We start from the raw sequence: 19365 nt of genomic DNA, 5'->3' as shown, positions 1-19365 counted from the left end.
GTAGAGATGAGTGGCTGCAATAGAGACTATAATGCCACCAAACCCCCTAGTATTTACTGTCACTTTACAGAAACAGGTTGCCACTCCCAGCAAAGCTCCAGTTTGCATCACATCCATATCCTACTTTAACAACTGAAAAAATAGACACAGGTATTATATATATATTAGTGAGAGAGAAACTTAGAAAAGTGCATCACAGTAAAGTGAAAACAAAAAAGTAAAACAAACAAACCAAAACCTGCAGCTTGCACAAAAGGAACAGATCAATCCCTGAACACTGATTGACACATATATGCTAATTTCCCCCTGTAAGACCTCCTCCAAGAACACGTTCAGAACTGGTGGATTAAAAATGTATTGTTTATGTCAATAAGAGCACAATAAAATAAACTTCCTTGCTCAGACCTTGGCTTTTTCATTTAATAAGACAATACACTATGGTAAAATATATATTTGGAGATGCTGAGCTTGGTTCAGACATTAAGATTTTCAATATCACATTAATAACACTTCAATTCTATAGAAAATTCAACTTGAACAAAGGCCATTCTATGTACAAAGTGGGTGAAAAAACACACCTATTAATATTTATAAAACAATTTTCACCATCAAAAGCACATGGTTACATGCTTGATAGATTATACAAATGAATTTTCCTTCTGAACGAATATCAAAGAAAGCTGCTGTACTTATATTCATAGAGTGTTTTTGTCGTTTTGTTTAATGGTGTGAGATCCCGTGAGCTGCTAATTCAACAACCTCAATGAACAACGTGACTGGCAGTTATTGGCCTCTGACCCTAGAGTTTTAACAGAAGAATGTGCCACAGAATTAAACAAAAGAAAAATACATTTAAGAGGGGAAGATTCACACATAAAAGAAACATAAACACAACAGGAAATAAGACTTTCATAATTAGTTTGAAAAATAACTTGTCTTCAGCAATGTACTGAATTTCATTTATGATAAATAACCATACGTGCTACAGAAATGCACTTTGCCAAGATGGCCTTAAAACGCTGATACTTCCCAATTAGTCCCACTTTCTGTTAAATGTTACTGTTTGAGGAGTTGTATACTTTTTGAGAACTTTTCTTTAGTTGCTGTGAAAGGAGAAAAATAGATACTAGGCGGGAGGGAACTTCAGAGGGAGGTAAAGAACTGAGAATGTTCTCGAAAATAGAGTTATGTATAAAGAGAGAAATACAGAGAAACACCCACCAACAACATGGGCACAGAGCAACAGGGTAGTTATTTAGGGAAATTAATCTGAAGAAAGAAAGGAATTTGATATGCCATTTAACTTTGGATCACCCAGCCTTAATTCCCATAGAATCTTGGCCAGAGAGTCTCAGTTTAAACTGGATTTAATTTCTTTAGCTCAGTGAATGAATTTGGTCTCCAACTGATGAAAATGCCTTAAAGCAGGAATCCTTAATCTCAGGACTACTGACATATTGAGTGAGATCATTTTCTGATGAGGGAGACAGCTCTGTGCCATGTATGATGTTTAGTAGCATCCCTGGCCTCTAGAAGCAAGTAACATCACACATTCCAAGTTGTAACAAGCAAAAATGGATGCTAACTAGATTCACTGTGGTGATCATTTGGCTAAAGAGATACACACACAGATATATATCAAATCATTATGGTATATACTCGAAACTAACATAAGGTTATATGTCAATTATATTTTAGTTAAAAAAAAAAAATGTGTCCAGATGTTGCCAAAGAGCCCCTGGGGAACAAGATGCCCATCCTTGCCACTGAGAAACATTGTTTTAAAGATACCAAAGAAAAGTGTCTATGTGCAGCATTATCTGACTGAAAGTGGGGTGAAAAGAAATAGGACATAAACTCACACAGTATCTTACAAAATAAGTAAATGAATGAAGATAGGTAAATTTTTTTTTAAACCCTGTTTTTTACCTGGCTACAGATTTAATGAATAAAATCTGGCACTGCAATTAGACAGTAAGGAAAATAGTCCATTTCTCTCTATTTAATTGATAGCTTGCTTTCAGTTCAAGAAAACTTCAGTCATTTTCATAGGCATGTTTTGAATCAATGTCCTTTTTCCACAGAGAAACTGCCTTTTTCTGACACCATGTGATTCCAGCAGGACCCAAGTAGGACCAATCAGTATCATCTGAAAGGACTGTTAAAGGCTGGGGAAGGAGGAGGAGGGGCACTGGGAACCATCTTCACTGACAGCTCCAGAGATGCCGGCTGACAAAGATGCAGAGTTAGAAGCAAGCAGCCATGGACAAGCAGAGAATCCCTGATTCCCTTCATTCCTTTAGCCAGTTCACTCCTAAACTTCTCTGTAACACAAGTAAAATGAGAACCCTCATCCTTAGGGGGCTTTTTAACAAAAATCAGGCTGATGCAGGTCTCTGTCACTAACAACCATTATAATCCTAACTAGCGGACACTAAACAACTACATTACAGTCAGTAGTATCAACTTAGATGTTTGAACCAGACTATTAATCACACTGGAAAAAAAATCATTCTTTGGGTGTCAATTCAGTTCAGTTGAGTCGCTCAGTCGTTTCCGACTCTTTGCGACCCCATGAATCGCAGCACGCCAGGCCTCCCTGTCCATCACCAACTCCCAGAGTTCACTTAGACTCACATCTATCGAGTCAGTGACACCATCCAGCCATCTCATCCTCTGTCGGCCCCTTCTCCTACTGCCCCCAATCCCTCCCAGCATCAGAGTCTTTTCCAATGAGTCAACTCTTCGCATGAGGTGGCCAAAGTACTGGAGTTTCAGCTTTAGCATCATTCCTTCCAAAGAAATCCCAGGGCTGATCTCCTTCAGAATGGACTGGTTGGATGTCCTTGCAGTCCAAGGGACTCTCAAGAGTCTTCTCCAACACCACAGTTCAAAAGCATCAATTCTTCGGTGCTCAGCCTTTTTCACAGTCCAACTCTCACATCCATACATGACCACAGGAAAAACCATAGCCTTGACTAGACGGACCTTTGTTGGCAAAGTAATGTCTCTGCTTTTGAATATGCTATCTAGGTTGGTCCTAACTTTCCTTCCAAGGAGTAAGCGTCTTTTAATTTCATGGCTGCAGTCACCATCTGCAGTGATTTTGGAGCCCCCAAAAAATAAAGTCTGACACTGTTTCCACTGTTTCCCTATCTATTTCCCATGAAGTGATGGGACCGGATGCCATGATCTTCGTTTTCTGAATGTTGAGCTTCTTACCAAAAATTCCCCACAGGAGACTGAGCAGTATAGATATTATCTAGGCCAGTGCTATTTATTCCACTATGTACCATTCACAGGACCAGTCTCCTGGATTTTTTAAAAATATTCAACAAGTAAGACAAGAATGAAGAAGGTTTTTACAAAGGAACTATACAATAAGTAAGTTTAAAATAAAATTTTTAAAGTAAAAAGTTTGGTATAATGCCAACTTTCTTAAACTTCTAAATTAAAAGAGTAACTGTTACACAAAGTTATAATGGGAAAGGTAATATATTTTGCTTGTTGTTGAGTCGCTCAGTCATGCCCAACTCTTTGTGACCCCAAGAACTACAGCACGTCAGGCTTCCCTGTTCTTCACCATCTCCCTGAGCTTGTTCAAACACATCCATTGAGTCGGTGATGATATCCAAGCATCTCATCCTCTGTCATCCCCTTCTACTCCTGCCTTCAATCTTTCCCAGTATCAGGGTCTTTTCCAATGAATCAGCTCTTCATATCAGGTGGCCAAGTATTGGAGCTTCAGCTTCACCGTGAGTCCTTCCAATAGATACTCAGAATTGATTTCCTTTAGGATTCACTGGCTTTATCTCATTGCAATCCAAGGGACTCTCAAGAGTCTTCTCCAACACAGTTCAAAGGCATCAATTCTTTGCCACTCAACCTTCTTTACAGCCCAGCTCTCACATCCATACATGACGACTGGAAAAACCATAGCTTTGACTAGACAGACCTGTTGCAGCAAAGTCTCTGCTTTTTAATATGCTGTCTAGGTTGGTCATAGCTTTCCTTCCAAAGAACAAGCGTCTTTTAATTTCACGGCTGCAGTCACCGTCTGCAGCGTTTTGGAGCCAAACAAAATAAAGTCCATCACTGTTTCCATTGTTTCCCAATCTATTTGCCATAAAGGGATGGGAATGGGGATGCCATTATCTTAACTTTTTGATATGACCCAGTGGATGTTGGCAGTTTGATCTCTGGTTCCTCTACCTCTTCTAAACCCAGCATGTTTAATCCTCACGTGAAGGATTTTGAGCTAACCTTGCTAACATGAGAATGAGTGTAACTGTGCAGTAGTTTGAACGTTCTTTGGCAGTGTCCTTCTTTGGGACTATAATCAAAACTGATCTTTTCCAGTCCTGTGGCCGTTGCTGAGTTTTCCAAATTTGCTGGCATATTGAGTGCAGCACTTTCACAGCATCATCTTTTAGGATTTGAAATAGCTCAGAAGGAATTCCATCACCTCCACTAGTTTTGTTCGTAGTGATGCTTCCTAAGACCCACCTGACTCCACATTCCAGGATGTCTGGCTCTAGGTGAATGATCACACCACTGTGGTTATCGGGGTCATGAAGATCTTTTTTGCATAGTTCTTCTGTGTATTCTTGCCACCTCTTCTTAATATCTTCTGCTTCTATACCATTTCTGTCCTTCATTGTGGCCATTTTTCCATGAAATGTTCCCCTGGCATCTCTAATTTTCTTGAAGAGATCTCTCACTCTTATGCTCAGTCACTTCAGTCATGACTGACTCTGCGGGACCCTATGGACTGCAGCCTGCCAGGCTTTTCTGTCCATGGGATTCTCCAAGGTAAGAATACTGGAATGGGTTGCCATTACCCTCCTCCAGGGAATCTTCCCAATCCATGTATTGAACCCATGGCATTTTCTGTGTCTTCTGCATTGCAGGCAGATTCTTTACCCCTGAGCCACCTGGGAAGCCCTGAAGAGATCTCTAGTCTTTCTCATTCTACTGTTTTCCTTTATTTCTTTATATTGTTTACTTAGGAAGTGTTTCTTATCTCTCCTTGCTGTTCTTTGGAACTCTGCATTGAGATGAATGTATCTTTCCTTTCCTTTTTGCCTTTTGCTTCTCTTCTTTTCTCAGCTATTTGTAATACCTCCTCAAGCAACCATTTTGCCTTTTTGCATTTCTTTTTCTTGGGGATGGTTCTGGTCACTACCTGCTGTACAATGTTCTGAACCTCCATCCATAGTTCTTCAAGCACTCTGTCTATCAGATCTAATCCTCTGAATCTATTTCTCACTTCCACTGTATAATCATAAGGGATTTGATTTAGGTCATACCTGAACGGACTAGTGGTTTTCCCTACTTTCTTCAACTTAAGTCTGAATTTTGCAATCAGAAGTTCACAATCTAAGCCACAGTCAGCTCCCCGCCACGTTTTTGCTGACTGTATAGAGCCTCTTCAACTTTGGCTACAAAGAATATAATCAATCTGATTTTGGTATTGACCATCTGGTGATGTCCATGTGCAGAGTCATCTCTTGTTTGCTGGAAGAGGGTGTTTGCTATGCCCAGTGTGTTCTCTTGGCAAAACTGTTAGCTTTTGACCTGCTTCTTTTTGTACTCCAAGACCAAACTTGCCTGTTACTCCAGTTATCTTGACTTCCTACTTTAGCATTCCAGTCCCATAGGATGAAAAAGACATCTTTTTTTGTTAGTTCTAGGAGATCTTGTAGATTTTCACAGAACCATTCAGCTTCTTCAGCATTAGTGGTTGCTATATATTTTCCTATTATTGATCTAAAAGGAAAACTTTTAAGTATTCTGATTATAAATATTGTCAATATTGCTAAAATATATATGACTGCTTTTATAGCTCCTAAATAAAGGAAAGTTTTAGGGAACTGTGACAATGATGAAGTTAATTTGTACATTTGGTCAGTAATCAATGTTTCCTAATTGGGTTTAATTTGACTACTGCTCAGAGTTATAGGCCAACACATTCATTTAATTGTGATTATAATTCAATAGCTGAACCTTTATGGTACAATGAACAAATTAACAGCTAAACTTTCCTGTTAAAAATATCATATAAGACTTATGTTTTAATGCACTGTATACATGGAATGTATTTTATGGGGATTCCTTCAAAGAAGCTCAATAATTATACTTTCTCTTAATAATTAAAAAGAAAACTTCAGATTTCATGAGGTTTTACAAACATTCTCTAGGAAAAGGTTCTCATATCCCTCTTCCCTGCTGCAAACCGTTTTGTGACTGACAGCTTCCCAAAGGGTTAAATGAAAATACCATTTTTATCCCATTCTGTGGCTCAATTCCCATTTTTTGTTACTATGAAATAACCAGGTTGCTTATGCATATTAGCTTAAAAAGCAATATATGTATGACCTTTAAGGACTTAGAGTGACCTTCCTCTCTTGGATTTAATTATCAGCCACTCAATGCGGCATGAATTTTTAACTGATACTCTCAAACTGGAGACTATTTCTAGATCACTCTGATTAAAGTAAATTAATAGCTTAAGAAGGAAAAAACAGAGAAGAAAAGAAAGCAGGTCACCATAAGTTAGTTTGGCATATCAGAATCAACATGCATACCAGACTACGAAAGACAAGGGTTTGAATCCCAGCTCCAGTATCTAGCTGCCCTTGGAGGAAACAAATTCATTTTTCAGTATTCTATAAAATGGGATAACAACTCCTAACTCTGCAGGATTATGTTAAATGATAAAAAAGAAGACACGTACATTTATCACAGCACAGGATGTATGAGATCAAGAAACAATTTTCTTACCCTCTCTCTAGAAAATACTGATTATTTTACAGTCAAAAGCAATTTTTAAAATATTTAATTATACAGGTAGTTTGCTTATAAACTACCAGCAGCAAAATTTTATCTAGCAGTCACTTGTGTAAGCCATGAAACATTCATTTCAATGGCTTCTTAAACATGAGCTCTTTGCCTATCCTAATTTGAAACCTTCAAAGATATACAAACAAAACAAAAATAAATAGATAAAAATATAAAATCTATACCTTTGCTGGACTACTTTTATACTACTTGAGAACAACAACTTTATTTTATGAATGGGTGGGACTAGCCTATTTTGTGTCTGAAACTGGATGCTTATTACACAATCATCAGTCACCTCACTTTGAAAACTGCCCTACAAGAGAGGTAGGTTATCATGTTTTTACTCACTGTTTTGGATTTACAAACAAAAACAAAAAATTCCCTGAGGCTTAGCCCATGTACGTGGCTAGAGCATGGCAATCCCAGGCCTCTCTAGGTTTCAGGGACGTGATATTTTAGATTTTCTGACTCTGACTATATAGTCTCTGAAATATACTAGAGAAAAAGCATTGTACCATCCCACTGGTCTAAAACTTATTTATATTTGCACATAATGGGTATTTATCAGTCCAGTAGTAAATCCTTAGTTACTGGTGGCCCACAATACGCTAAGCAAGAAGTAAGAAATGGGGTTGAGATATAATTTAAAAAGGCAAGGTTCCTGGAATTTACCAGTACAGTTTGGTAACACTATCCTATTCCCTTGATATTCTACCTCCGACCCTAAACATGCATATCTTTAAGCTTTTGCTCTCAAATTAATAAGACCTTACTGAATACTTGCTGTATGCAAGACAGTGCATTTGTGGTAGGTGCTGACATGTAAGAGAGTTACTGATTCACAAGTACCCAGTGAAAAGATAAAACCTTCCCCACAAAAAGTCTCTTCCCACCTGAAGTAAAAGCTGCTAACCAAGGAGGGTGAAAGAGATCGATGATGGGGCATTAGAGATTCTACCATGATGACATAACTTCAGTAGAAGACACAATGTGAAATTATATGCAGATTTGGAGAAACTAAAAACTGAAACTAAAAAGTTCCAGTTCCATAAAAGCAGGTGTATTCATCACACCCAAGCACTGTGGCTCCTGTTCACACCTAAATCTTTACCATCAGAGCAACAAGGAGGGACCTGAAAACTATGGGATGATGGTAGATGGATGTTTCTAAATAAAATAAGAAATAACTTCCCGTGAGGCTTGGCATTTGACTACAAATTCAAGTGCTAATATGTTCAATTGCATCATGGGAGCATTTGAAACTATGGCAGGAATTAAATTACTGAAAGAATTAATGCAAGGCTGCTCTATAGTCTTTTGTATAGTTTATAGTTTGCATAAATAATTATATTCATTCATTTTTTCTCTCTCTCTTTTTCTCTTACCTTGTCCTTCTGGAGTTTCACCAAAGGGATTCACTTCCACCTGAGTAGCATCAATTTTCAGGAAGAGATTGTACAGCTTCTTAATTTGATCTGCAGCCTAAATGTGATCAAGTGAAATGAAATTTCATAAAAGTAGAAAAAAATTATTTTGCTACATTAATGAAATCTTAAAAATAACAAGCTATTTTCAGTTAGGTTTTCTGAAGGGAAAAAAAGAGAAGCATAACTATTTTAATTTCTACTGCTATTCATTAGAAGGAATTGTTCAACTGTCCTCCAGACAGTAGAAAAGATCATCATCAAGAAACAAAATATTTTCAATATGCCCAAAAAATGTTGTGAATCTTTTTGAAAATTATCATGTCCCTATTAGCTGAGCTACACTGCAATATGAGCTACAATTACTAATACAAACAAACTCCATTTAAGTAAAAGGTAAACATGATTTCGAGAGTTTTTAACAACGAGTTTTTCCTTATTATGCTTGAATAAACTGTTATCATATTCATCAATCCAAACCTATAATCTGCGAAACAACAGTTACTGAGTATCTATTGGAAATGGTTACAAAACAAGAAGATGGAAGACCTAAACAGTACACTTAAAGAATAGCACAATTCAAACTGAAAACAGTTTGTCCCAAAGGCATAAGCCACAAAGAACCAGAATATTCAACAGTTTCCCTGGTGTTGTACCCTAACTTCATTTTTCTCACTCTGCTTGAAATTCACTCGCTCATTCATTCTTTTCAACCAACATTTATTAATTGCTCATGTCACAGCAGGCTGGCACTATGTGATCTGAGGCTAGGGGGAGGATCACAAATGAGGTGTGACAGCACCCAGGAAAGCTCGCACCTGCAGTAAACACAGCCTGTTCACCGTTAACACAGCAAAGTGAGACTGTGTAATGTGCAATCAAGGCTGAATGTTGGGGTTTAGTCTTATTCTTAGCTCCAACTTATTTCCCAGCCATGCTTTCCCCATTTCCACATTTTTTTTTCATGGTTCCCATTCTGCATTATTTGCCCTCAGATTTCTTTTCAGTTTTTCCCCATCTCTACTCTATTTATCAGGGGAGCTGACACTTGTACGCTGGGTTTTCAAGGCTCCTGGGCCGGCTGGCTTCAGTTCAGCCAATGCGAAGCAGCAGTGGGAGACAGGAGCTGGGAAGAAGGAAAAAGAGAGGATATTTTCACTCCTCTCTTTCTGCATCCTCTCACTTTAATTCCCATCAGGGTCCCAATTTCTGTATCTCAAAGTCCAGTGACACTACCACCTCACTTTGCTCCTTGAGCACATAGGTGACAACCACTTTCTGTTGCTGTTTAGCTCTCTGTGTTGCCTCTCTGTTCACTCTGAAACTTCTCAATTCTCATAGCACCTACTTAACCGATTACCTAGAATAAAGTCCCACTGTGGTCAATACTGGGGTTTCCCAGGTGGCACTAGTGGTAAAGAATCTGCCTGCCAATGCAGGCACCCCACTCCAGCACTCTTGCCTGGAAAATCCTATGGATGGAGGAGCTTGGTAGGCTGCAGTCCATGGGGTTGTGAAGAGTTGGACACGACTGAGCAACTTCACTTTCACTTTTCACTTTCATGCATTGGAGAAGGAAATGACAACCCACTCCAGCGTTCTTGCCTGGAGAATCCCAGGGATGGGGGAGCCTGGTGGGCTGCCGTCCATTGGGTCGCACAGAGTTGGACATGACTGAAGCGACTTAGCAGCAGCAGCAGCCAATGCAGAAGACATAGAGACGAGGGTTCAATCCCTAGGTTGGGAAGACCCCCTAGAGGAGGGCATGGTTACCCACTCCAGAATTCTCGCCTGGAGAATTCCTTGGACAGAGGAGCATGCTGGGTTACAGTCCATAGGGTCACAAAGAGTCAGACACAATTGAAGCAACTTAGCACACATACACATGATAAACACTAGGAGTGATTTCTCTATTCTGGTATTAACTAAAGAACTCTTGGAAATGTAAGTAATTCATTTTACCTTATTTTGTTTGATGTATATGTGCGAAGTTTCTTAAATCCTAATTTGAAAGCCAGTGGATATAACCAAATATATATAATGAGTTACACTGAATATTTATAATATTAATTTTTTGTGGCTAGATAGTACACGTACATAATACAAAATCCCCAAGGTACCCAAGATTCTCCCTCAGAATCTTCACCAGACTCCCCAGCTACAGAGCCCCCTATCTGTCCTCCTGCAGCAGCCACTTTATTGGTTCATTAAAGGATACAGCTATACAAATGCAAGTGTACACATTTTTCCATTCATCTTTTTAAAAAAACAAACTTGGTTCCACACTTTGTTTCTTTACCGATAGATTCCAGAGAGCCTTCAGCAGCAAAACAGAGACAACAATCTTGTAAATGACCACATAATATCTTTTTGTACGGATGTATCATAATTCATTTAACCTGTCTCCTAAATAATGGCCATTTGGTTTCCAGCAGCTTGACATTACTTCAAATGCTGCCTTATCTGTGTGTGTATCTATCTATCTATCTATCTATATCCTTATATCCTACAGTGATTAAATATCTATAGGATATATTCTCTGAAGTGGGGAACAAGGGGTGGGCATTTTACATAATAAAAGATTATCTTAAATTGTTCTTGTTATCTTAAATTGAAGCTTTCACTAATGTCCCCTCCCAAAAACCAGCATTATAGAGATTTTTATTTTTTTAACTCACAACCATCAGCTATTTGGTTATCTCATTTATGGTTTTAATTTGAATCACTCTAATTATGAATAGACCTGAGTATTCTATGAGAGTGAAACATCTATATTTCCTTTGCTGTGAACTCTACATAGGAAAAATCCACATATTTTTGGTGTTTCTCATATTAATGTATAGGAGGCATTTTTACATGAAGGAATTTAGCTCTTTATGTCATAGAAATAGCAATGTTTTTGTCCTTTAACATTTGGTTTTTTGCCCATGTTTTTGTTAGTTCTGCCACATGAAGTCTAATAATATTAATAATAATGTCACTCTTTTCTTTTTCAGCTTCTGGCTTTGTGCCAGACTTGGAAAAGGTTGGTCCCAACCTAACAATTCTATCATTATTTTTTCAAAAACTTAAGATTTCCTTTATTTAATGTTTACTTTTTTTGGGGGGGGGGTGCAATCCAAGTGGATTTTATTTGAATTACAGTGTAAAGCAGGTAAGCGACTCACTGTTGAAACTTTTTTACATTTTTAGAGATTTCCCAGGTTATCAAACAAATGTGCAATGTGAGCTGCATGACAAAAGCATGGTGTCTATTCTGGACACCATAGCATCACTATACCTACACATCCTCTGCACACAGTCAATACGGATAAACAATGGTAGAAGTAATCATTAATGTAATAATATGGAGAGACTTCATAATAGAAATAAATTCTGAGTGCATACAAGTATAAGATCTTATCCTAGCTACTTCAAAAAGTTTTCGTTTTTGTTTTTAAGTACACATAACATAAATTTCAAGTTTTCCCTGGTGGCTGAGTGGTAAAGAACTTGCCTGCCAATATAGGAGACATGGGTTCGATCCCTGGGTCGACCCCTGGAGAGGAGAATGGTTACCCACTCCAATATTCTTGTCTGGAGAATTCCATGATCAGAGGAGCGGGCTATGGTCCACAGGGTCACAAAGAGTCAGACATGACTGACTGACTAAGCGCACACACACAGACAACTTCACTTAGCACAATGTTCTCAAGACTCAACCACAATGCAGCATGTGTCAGGACCTCCCTCTTTTTCAAGGCCAATCTTCCATTGTATGTATATACTATATTCCGTTTATCCATTTACTTGTCTATGAACACCACGCTAGCTTCAAAACTTCTAAAGCCTGTATTAACCTCGCTTAGCATGAAGCCTGAATTTTCTCATGCTGCTGCCACTGTAGTTATACATTAACACAGCACTTGGGGGGCAGCCATTATTACAACTGTTTATTATTGTGCAAAGGTGACTATAAACATTTTTTGAAGCAAGACTAAATCTGCACTGTAAGATCTGCAAGGGGTAAACATCATAAAATCTGTGTTGTAATACCCACAAGGGAGAACCAGCCTGACTTGCAGGCAGAACGTGCCTTATTCCAGAGGCTATACACCAAATGACTATAAAGGCCATCCAGGCAAAACCTGTCAGTCTGCCCAGGTGTAATAGCAGGAAATGGCAGGGCCTATGGCAAGCTGAGGTTGGCTCTTCTACTTTCTAAATGTGTTCAAATTTAAAACACAGATTAAACACCAGTCAAAGGAAACATTCTGCTAGTTAATGTGCTGTGAGCCAGTTTGTTACTGCCACTTATTTCCTCAGGAACCATGCTGTTCAAATATTTATTTTTTGCCACAATTAATGTTATTTCAAGGTTATATGCTAAGCAATTAAAAAATTAAGCCTAAAATCAAACATCCTTGGAGCCATGCACATGAAACTCTGCCAAATTTACCAATGTCTTCAAAAATGTTTTAACAGGTTAAAATAAAATTGGAAAAACCTTCTATTGCATCCCAGGAACTAATACTTGCACTATTCAAATACGGTTCTTAAAGCTAACCAGAGATATAAACCATACCTAGAAGGGTTAGTGAGCTGGTATTAACTTGGCTGATCAGATATTTTCATCAGTTTAAATACTGGAGGCACATGCTGACAACTCATGGAGCCTATGTTTTTAGAAATGAATAGTACAGATGATAATTACGACATCCTTGAGGAATTTGTGGATTTTAGTCATATTCAGTTTTCTCATGGCTTTAGTTTTTTCAGCCAATTCTTGCTGAAATATATTTTCACCGGGAACATGTGTTTTGTAGGTTTTTATGCAAGGTGATGTTTATTTTTGGTTAAATCTAATATTAATACATCATATTTTAGAGACATCAGGCATGAGTCACAGGAAAGATATCAATTTTACAAGAGAATCATTTTATATATTGTTCATCCATGAGTGAGGCACTTCCAAAGGACCAAACCACATCCTAACTGAAAATTAAGTAACTTTCAAAGTCACACTGAATCGAGGGGGCTTTAAGATACCACTTGTTTATCAGAAGATCACCAATGGTTGATCATTTAAATAAACGTTTTCTCCCCTCAGGCACCCCGTGCTCAACGCGCACTGCCCGCTCATGTGTGGAGGAAGCACTGTAAGACAGAGACGCCCGAATCCATAGCACCCGTTTACCCTGTGCTCCCGTGCCATGCATTTCATGTCCTGCTGCTCAAAATACAAATGGATGTCCCCAGATGAACAAATTCTGACACAACTGCAGCTGAGATCACCGTCTCTCCTACCCCCTCTCCCACCCCACCGTTTTCACTCCTTCACATCCCCTCTTCCTGTGTTCACTGTCAGCAGGCGGACCACTGCCCTGTGAGCCCCTGGGGAACAATTCTGCTCTTATCATCTCTGTTCAACAGGGTTCAGCAAATGAGCTTGGTTCAACCTGCTGAGGAAATGAAGATTTAAAGTCTTTCATATAACTGGCAATGATAATACAAAAAACATGAATTAAAAGACTTCTTTACCTTCCTAGATACATAAAATCAAAAATATAATGACAATATAGCTACCACCAATCCCTGAGAACTTGCAGGTTCATTTTCCTTTCATAGATAACTCACTTAAAACCTGGAGTATTTAAGGTACTCAGGAAACATGATTCAGTCATTTAAGAGCTATATAAATAACTGTTAATTGTCTCTTACATTATGTTTGGGGTGGGGGGGGGACTTGTGATGTGCATAATACTGTTATTGCCTTCTCTAGAACTTTCACGTATTATTTACCTCTTGAGCTTTCAAACCACATGGTGAGTAGATTTTACTCACTCCAAATTTATTCTCTTGCCACTTACAACTACTCATTCCTGACTCCCCAGGAATTTCTTACAATTAGACACCTCAGATGTGTTATTTCACTTATTCATGCATATGATAGATATTTCTTGGACATCTAATATATTTGCCAAACACTTTGTTGGCAACACAGTAGTGAACAAGACCAACCAAGTCCCTGCCGTGATGTAGATGAAGATCCAGCAAACGAGACTGCAAATGCCCAAGAGAAACACAGATGTGCAAGGGACAGAGGATATAAACAAAGTTACAGGGCATATTCTGGAGCTGAGTGTAGGATGGTATGGTTAGAACACAGCAACTATAGCTCTCTGTGACCACCACCAATACATAAGAAGTTACTTAATAAATGTCAAATGATCAGTTAATATAGTCTGTAGCTAATATACTTCATGGCCTCATTCTCAGAAAGTGAAACCATGAAACCAGCCCTTACCCATGAATCCTCCAGTATCTCTCTTTCAGCAGGTCACTAACCTGGCATTTCTTCACCAGTCTCGAAATGACGACTAATTCCTCTAACTGTCTGCTGAATCCTGGCTCTATCTCCTCCTGGGGCTTAGTCCCAAATGATCCTATTTCCTACTACTGTGTTGAACCTTCTGCTTTCCACTGGAGGTTTTCCTCCAATCTTCAAATAAGTGCCGTCCTCTCTTAATTTAAACAAATATATTTTAAAGTCTTATTGTGCTTCACCTTTCCATAACTTGCCTTCATGTTACCCTTAAGCTTTTAAAGTTAGACTCAATCAAAAGAAAAGGTAAAGACAGAAAATAAAGAGTGTGCAATTGACTGTTTTACTGGAGGAATGCTGCCCAACTAAATTAAGGGAAACTACAAGAATCCCAGAGCCCTAGGACAGCACACAAACACAGACACACAATGAAGGGTTATTAAGGTGGCTTCTCTTAGTAACAGAGGAGGAAAACAACAGCCAGTAAGTTTTTCTGATTTAATTATGAGACAAGCAAGCATGCCTGCATAGACATAAAATCAGGCTCCATGGGCAGGACCAAGGGCAGTGCAGGACTGTGATGCTCAAGACAGACTCTCTCCCTTAATAGCTCAGAGAACAATTTTCCTATCTTTGAAACCAAGGGATACAATTACTAAATTGGCATAATTCAAGCTGTTTTCAGTCAAGTATCACCTCTGTGTAATTAGTATTCCTCTCAAATGCCCATTAGCTAGAAAAGAACAGCAACTAATTAGGTAATGTATATTATTATTAATAATAAGAAGTGACCTTTCTGGAGTACTGAATATGCATTTTCACACATCAGGTTACTCAATCCTCATAAAAACCCTCTTAGTTAGGATTTCATCACCCCCATTTTACAGACTATGAAAGTGATGTTCAGATGGTCTGAATCACACATGTACTGGGTAGCAGTACAGGATTCAAACTCAGTTTGCCTAACTCTACAGCCTGTGATTCTAACCAGTATATCACATCTTATAATTGATGTACTGGAGATGCACTGCTATAGAAAAAACAAACTAACATACATAACAAGCTGTATGTGTCTGCAGGCAACACATTCTTATTACACATGTACACACCTATATATATATATATATGTATGTATATAAACACATGTGTCATAAACATTCTCTTTGCAATACCAGGGAAGTATTTTTTCACCATAAACAACTGCAGGAAAAAAGAGAATAACAATAAATCGCCTTATTTCCTGATAATCACAAACATTAGACACAATTAGCCAAAGTTCCCAAATCTTTTCTGGAACATGTTAGACAAACCAACCTCCAATTGCTCAAGTACCTGGTTTTTCAAAGGCCCAAGGAAGCCTAGATTTTCCGCCATCCGCTGAGCTTGGCTGTCCTTTATCCCTTCAATAATGTCAATTTGCTCCTAGTAAAAATGAATCAGATGAACAAAATTCAGACTATCAAATGAAAAGATTTACAACCTCAAAAGAAAATGCTTAGTATTTATGTGCAAATGAGTAATTAAAAGTGTGGCACCTTTCCAGAGATCTCTGAGTTGGGCCACCACAGCTGCCTATGGGGTATATTTTAATTAGCACACCATCTATAAAACAGCCTTTTCAAAACTATATAATTCTTCAGGGTGGCATGCTGACAAGATGATCGGATGCCAGTTTTCACTTTTAATTACTATACAGATGGCAGTGACGAATATTTAGTCAGTTAATGTTTATGACATGTTTTTGGAAGGCTTCCAAAATAAGTTTTTCCTGCCTAATATTGCTGTTAAGTTCAGAGTTTGTCTTATATAGGTTAAATATTACCTTATGATTTAAATACTCTGTTGATGATGGTAATTTTTAATAATACCCAAGCTCTACAAAGGGCTATTCCCTCCACGACAGTGAGTGTTGTTTAGATATATTATTTCATGTACTCTCTTAACAAATGTAATGACTTGTTTTAAAAATGTTAGTTTCAAAAAAAAAAAAAAAGTAGGTGTTATTGGTAAGCCAGCAAGTATAGTCTCAATTTAACTTCCAAAATAGTTAACTTAAATATGCAACACTGGTGAAAATATTTTAAAACCAATCTTCAAAGTATTATTACCTTATAAATGAAGAGTTTCAAGAAATAAAATTCTCGCTTTTTAGAAGGAAAAAAAAATCAGTTTCTAAAAGAAATAATAAAGATTTTTACTAGAAATTTTTTGTATGATTTTTTTGACACTAAGAACTCGGAATTAAAAGCTAGGGTTATAGTTCCAAAGACCTTAGGATTTTCTTCTTATAGCTGAGGTAGGTTGAGAAGCACTTTGCATATATTATCTAATTTAATCTTCACAATTCTATAGGGAGGGAATATCCCCATTTTCATTTACTGATTCAAAAAACTGAGAAACTTATTGGCTAGTTAGGATTTGACCCCAGGTCTCTTTGACTAGAAACTAATCTTAACATCTTAAAAAAAAAAAGGACAACCCCAACAACAACAACAAACAACACACACAAGATTTAAAGGATAAACAAACAGAATCTGGGCCTTAGAAAAATTCTACTTTGCACTGTGCTAAGTCACTTTATTACCAGTACTGAAAGACATCAAGGCAGTTTCTAGTTCACATCTGATTTCGAGGAGACAATTTCTGGGTCATATTTATAAATGAGGTAGAGTTAACCAAAAGGAAATGGAAATTTCACATTCCTCTGCCATTGGTTAATTCTTGTGGCAAGTTGGATGGAAAGAAACTAGAGAGAAAGAAAAGGCTAGAAGGAGGAAAGAATGAAGGGAAAAGAAGGGCACAGAAAAGATCTTGAAAAGCACGTATTTTGATCTACCCAACCTTTTCTTACTGGACATCCAGTATGAAAAAGGACTCAATATCTTCATGCCTTAAATCCCAGAAACAGTACACCAGGCTCAGAAATCAGGCTCACATTCAGTCTTTAACAGCATGTACAGAAACAATAAACAGAACATAGTCAGGAATCTAAACATACCTTAAAAATAAGTTCTGGATTCGAAGCTGCCACCTCTTCAATGTCAACGCCCCCCTGAGGGCTGCCCACCAGCACAGGGCCATTGCAGGACCGGTCCATCAGAATGGCCAAGTAGGTTTCCCTGGAAATGTCCAGGGCTTCAGCAACCATCACCTACCACATTAGCAGGAAAGTCAATTAAGTCAGCATCAAGCTGATTTCCACTTGGAAATCTATACAAACTTGCTACACAAATCAAACAGCTTTATTTTCAGGCTCTTTAAACCCAGGGAGATTTGAGAGTTCTGCTCTCATGGTGCACAGTGCCCATTTTCACCTCCTTAATTGATCCTGTTAACTTTTCAAGTGACAGGTATTCAGTTTGCCTCAAGGAACCTTCCCACTTTAATCTTCCTTTTCTTCTTCAGAAACCCTGACACTTGAGAAAAACTCCAGGGAAGCAGATGTTGTTTTAATTTGAGGCATTAGCAGTACATATATATTACTACACTGATTCTTCTCAGATTGCACTGGTGGGAAACCAAGTTTGCTTGCCAAAGAAGGGTTCTTTTTATGGTGTGTCTGATGCTTCCTATGTTTGGATACTTCTGTCTCTTGGATCACTGTATTTTTATTTCAATTTATACTTTCTCTTAAATTACAAACATAATATTTGCTTGTTTGAAAATAAATGCTGACGATACTAAAAGTATACAGAGGGGACAGTGAAAGCAGTCCCCTCCTGCACATACATACCCCTTGGGCCCCAGAAGAACCTTTGTGATGATCAGAAAAAAAAACATCCCTTTCTCTATGAGGATGTAGTCACATTCCAGGGCAGTTTCCTGGACAGATGGGTTTCCTTCTCCACGCATGCTCCAGCCAGGTCCTTTTTACTCTGCACAACCTTAACAAAGGCACAAAGCAGCCCTGCCAGGAAAATCCACTACTAATTTTTACCTCTTCCCTATGCATTACCAACATGGAATCATCTTGCACATGGATAAATATTACGCATGCTTGAATGCTTTTCTTTCTTCTTGTTTGCTATCTTAATACTATAACTTAGATTGTACAAGGTCTTCTCTCTTCATTGTGACTATATAATACTTATATGTCAATATTTATTTGATCTTGTCCTGGCTGACAGACATTTATGTAGACTTGTGTTTCTAAAAATGCTACCTCAGTGATTCTTTCTGTATGTGTAGCTTTGCTCCATTGTTTTAGTATACCCCTGGTCAAGGGATATAAAGATAAAATGGCTAGGTTTTATAATAGATTCTTCATATTTAAAATTTTGATAAGTACATCAAATTTCCTTGGAGAGAGATGCTAGACCAACTTACACTACCAACAAAAATAGTAAAAAATGTCTTGGATGCTTTTTAAAAGAAAATAAGAACATCTATAAAGAATCAGCACTAGAAGTAAAAATAATAAAATCACATACACTGCTTTTCCTAAAAAGGAATTCAGTAATATGTTTCACCAAAAATGATATTGATTAAATAATAATAGAGTTTAGCTCCCTAGAAGCCACAAAAGCACTAAGTTTTAAGTCACATGAAGTGGGATAAATATATGATGACCTAGAAAGCTATAATGTAATGAATACAATTAACTCCTTCTTTTCACACCTCTATAGAATTTATGACTGGTTAAAAATAGAGTACCTTAGAAGGGGCTTCATAGTGATTTTTCTATCATAAATGGTAGCTCATGAGTTTGTAAGAAATATTTCTTGGCACATGGTGTTAGGATTTTCATAGAGCAATTTTTATTTCAAGCTCACTTTCTAATACACAGCTATTCTA

The 19365-nt window shown here is 37.8% G+C and overlaps 1 protein-coding gene across 5 annotated transcripts in view; it reads right to left on the bottom strand.

Moving 5' to 3' along the window:
* SUCLG2 (succinate-CoA ligase GDP-forming subunit beta) overlaps positions 1–19365 on the bottom strand; it is a 515982-nt gene that overhangs the window by 351526 nt on the left and 145091 nt on the right. For 3 of the 5 annotated variants that reach the window (XM_070776340.1, XM_070776337.1, XM_070776339.1), the window contains exons 5-7: positions 17570–17722; positions 15886–15993; positions 8229–8325 (exon numbers count right to left, since the gene is read on the bottom strand). In XM_070776340.1, coding sequence (XP_070632441.1) covers positions 8229–8325; positions 15886–15993; positions 17570–17722 — 358 coding nt within the window. The remainder of the gene's footprint in view (positions 1–8228; positions 8326–15885; positions 15994–17569; positions 17723–19365) is intronic. The other 2 variants (XM_070776338.1, XM_070776341.1) reach the window with 1 other exon arrangement.

The sequence above is a fragment of the Bos indicus genome, chromosome 22 (genome assembly GCF_029378745.1).
Source record: "Bos indicus isolate NIAB-ARS_2022 breed Sahiwal x Tharparkar chromosome 22, NIAB-ARS_B.indTharparkar_mat_pri_1.0, whole genome shotgun sequence".
In the NCBI taxonomy this organism is placed as follows: Eukaryota; Metazoa; Chordata; class Mammalia; order Artiodactyla; family Bovidae; genus Bos; species Bos indicus.
Note: the sequence above shows the minus strand (reverse complement) of the source record. Positions and strands in the feature narration are given on the sequence as shown.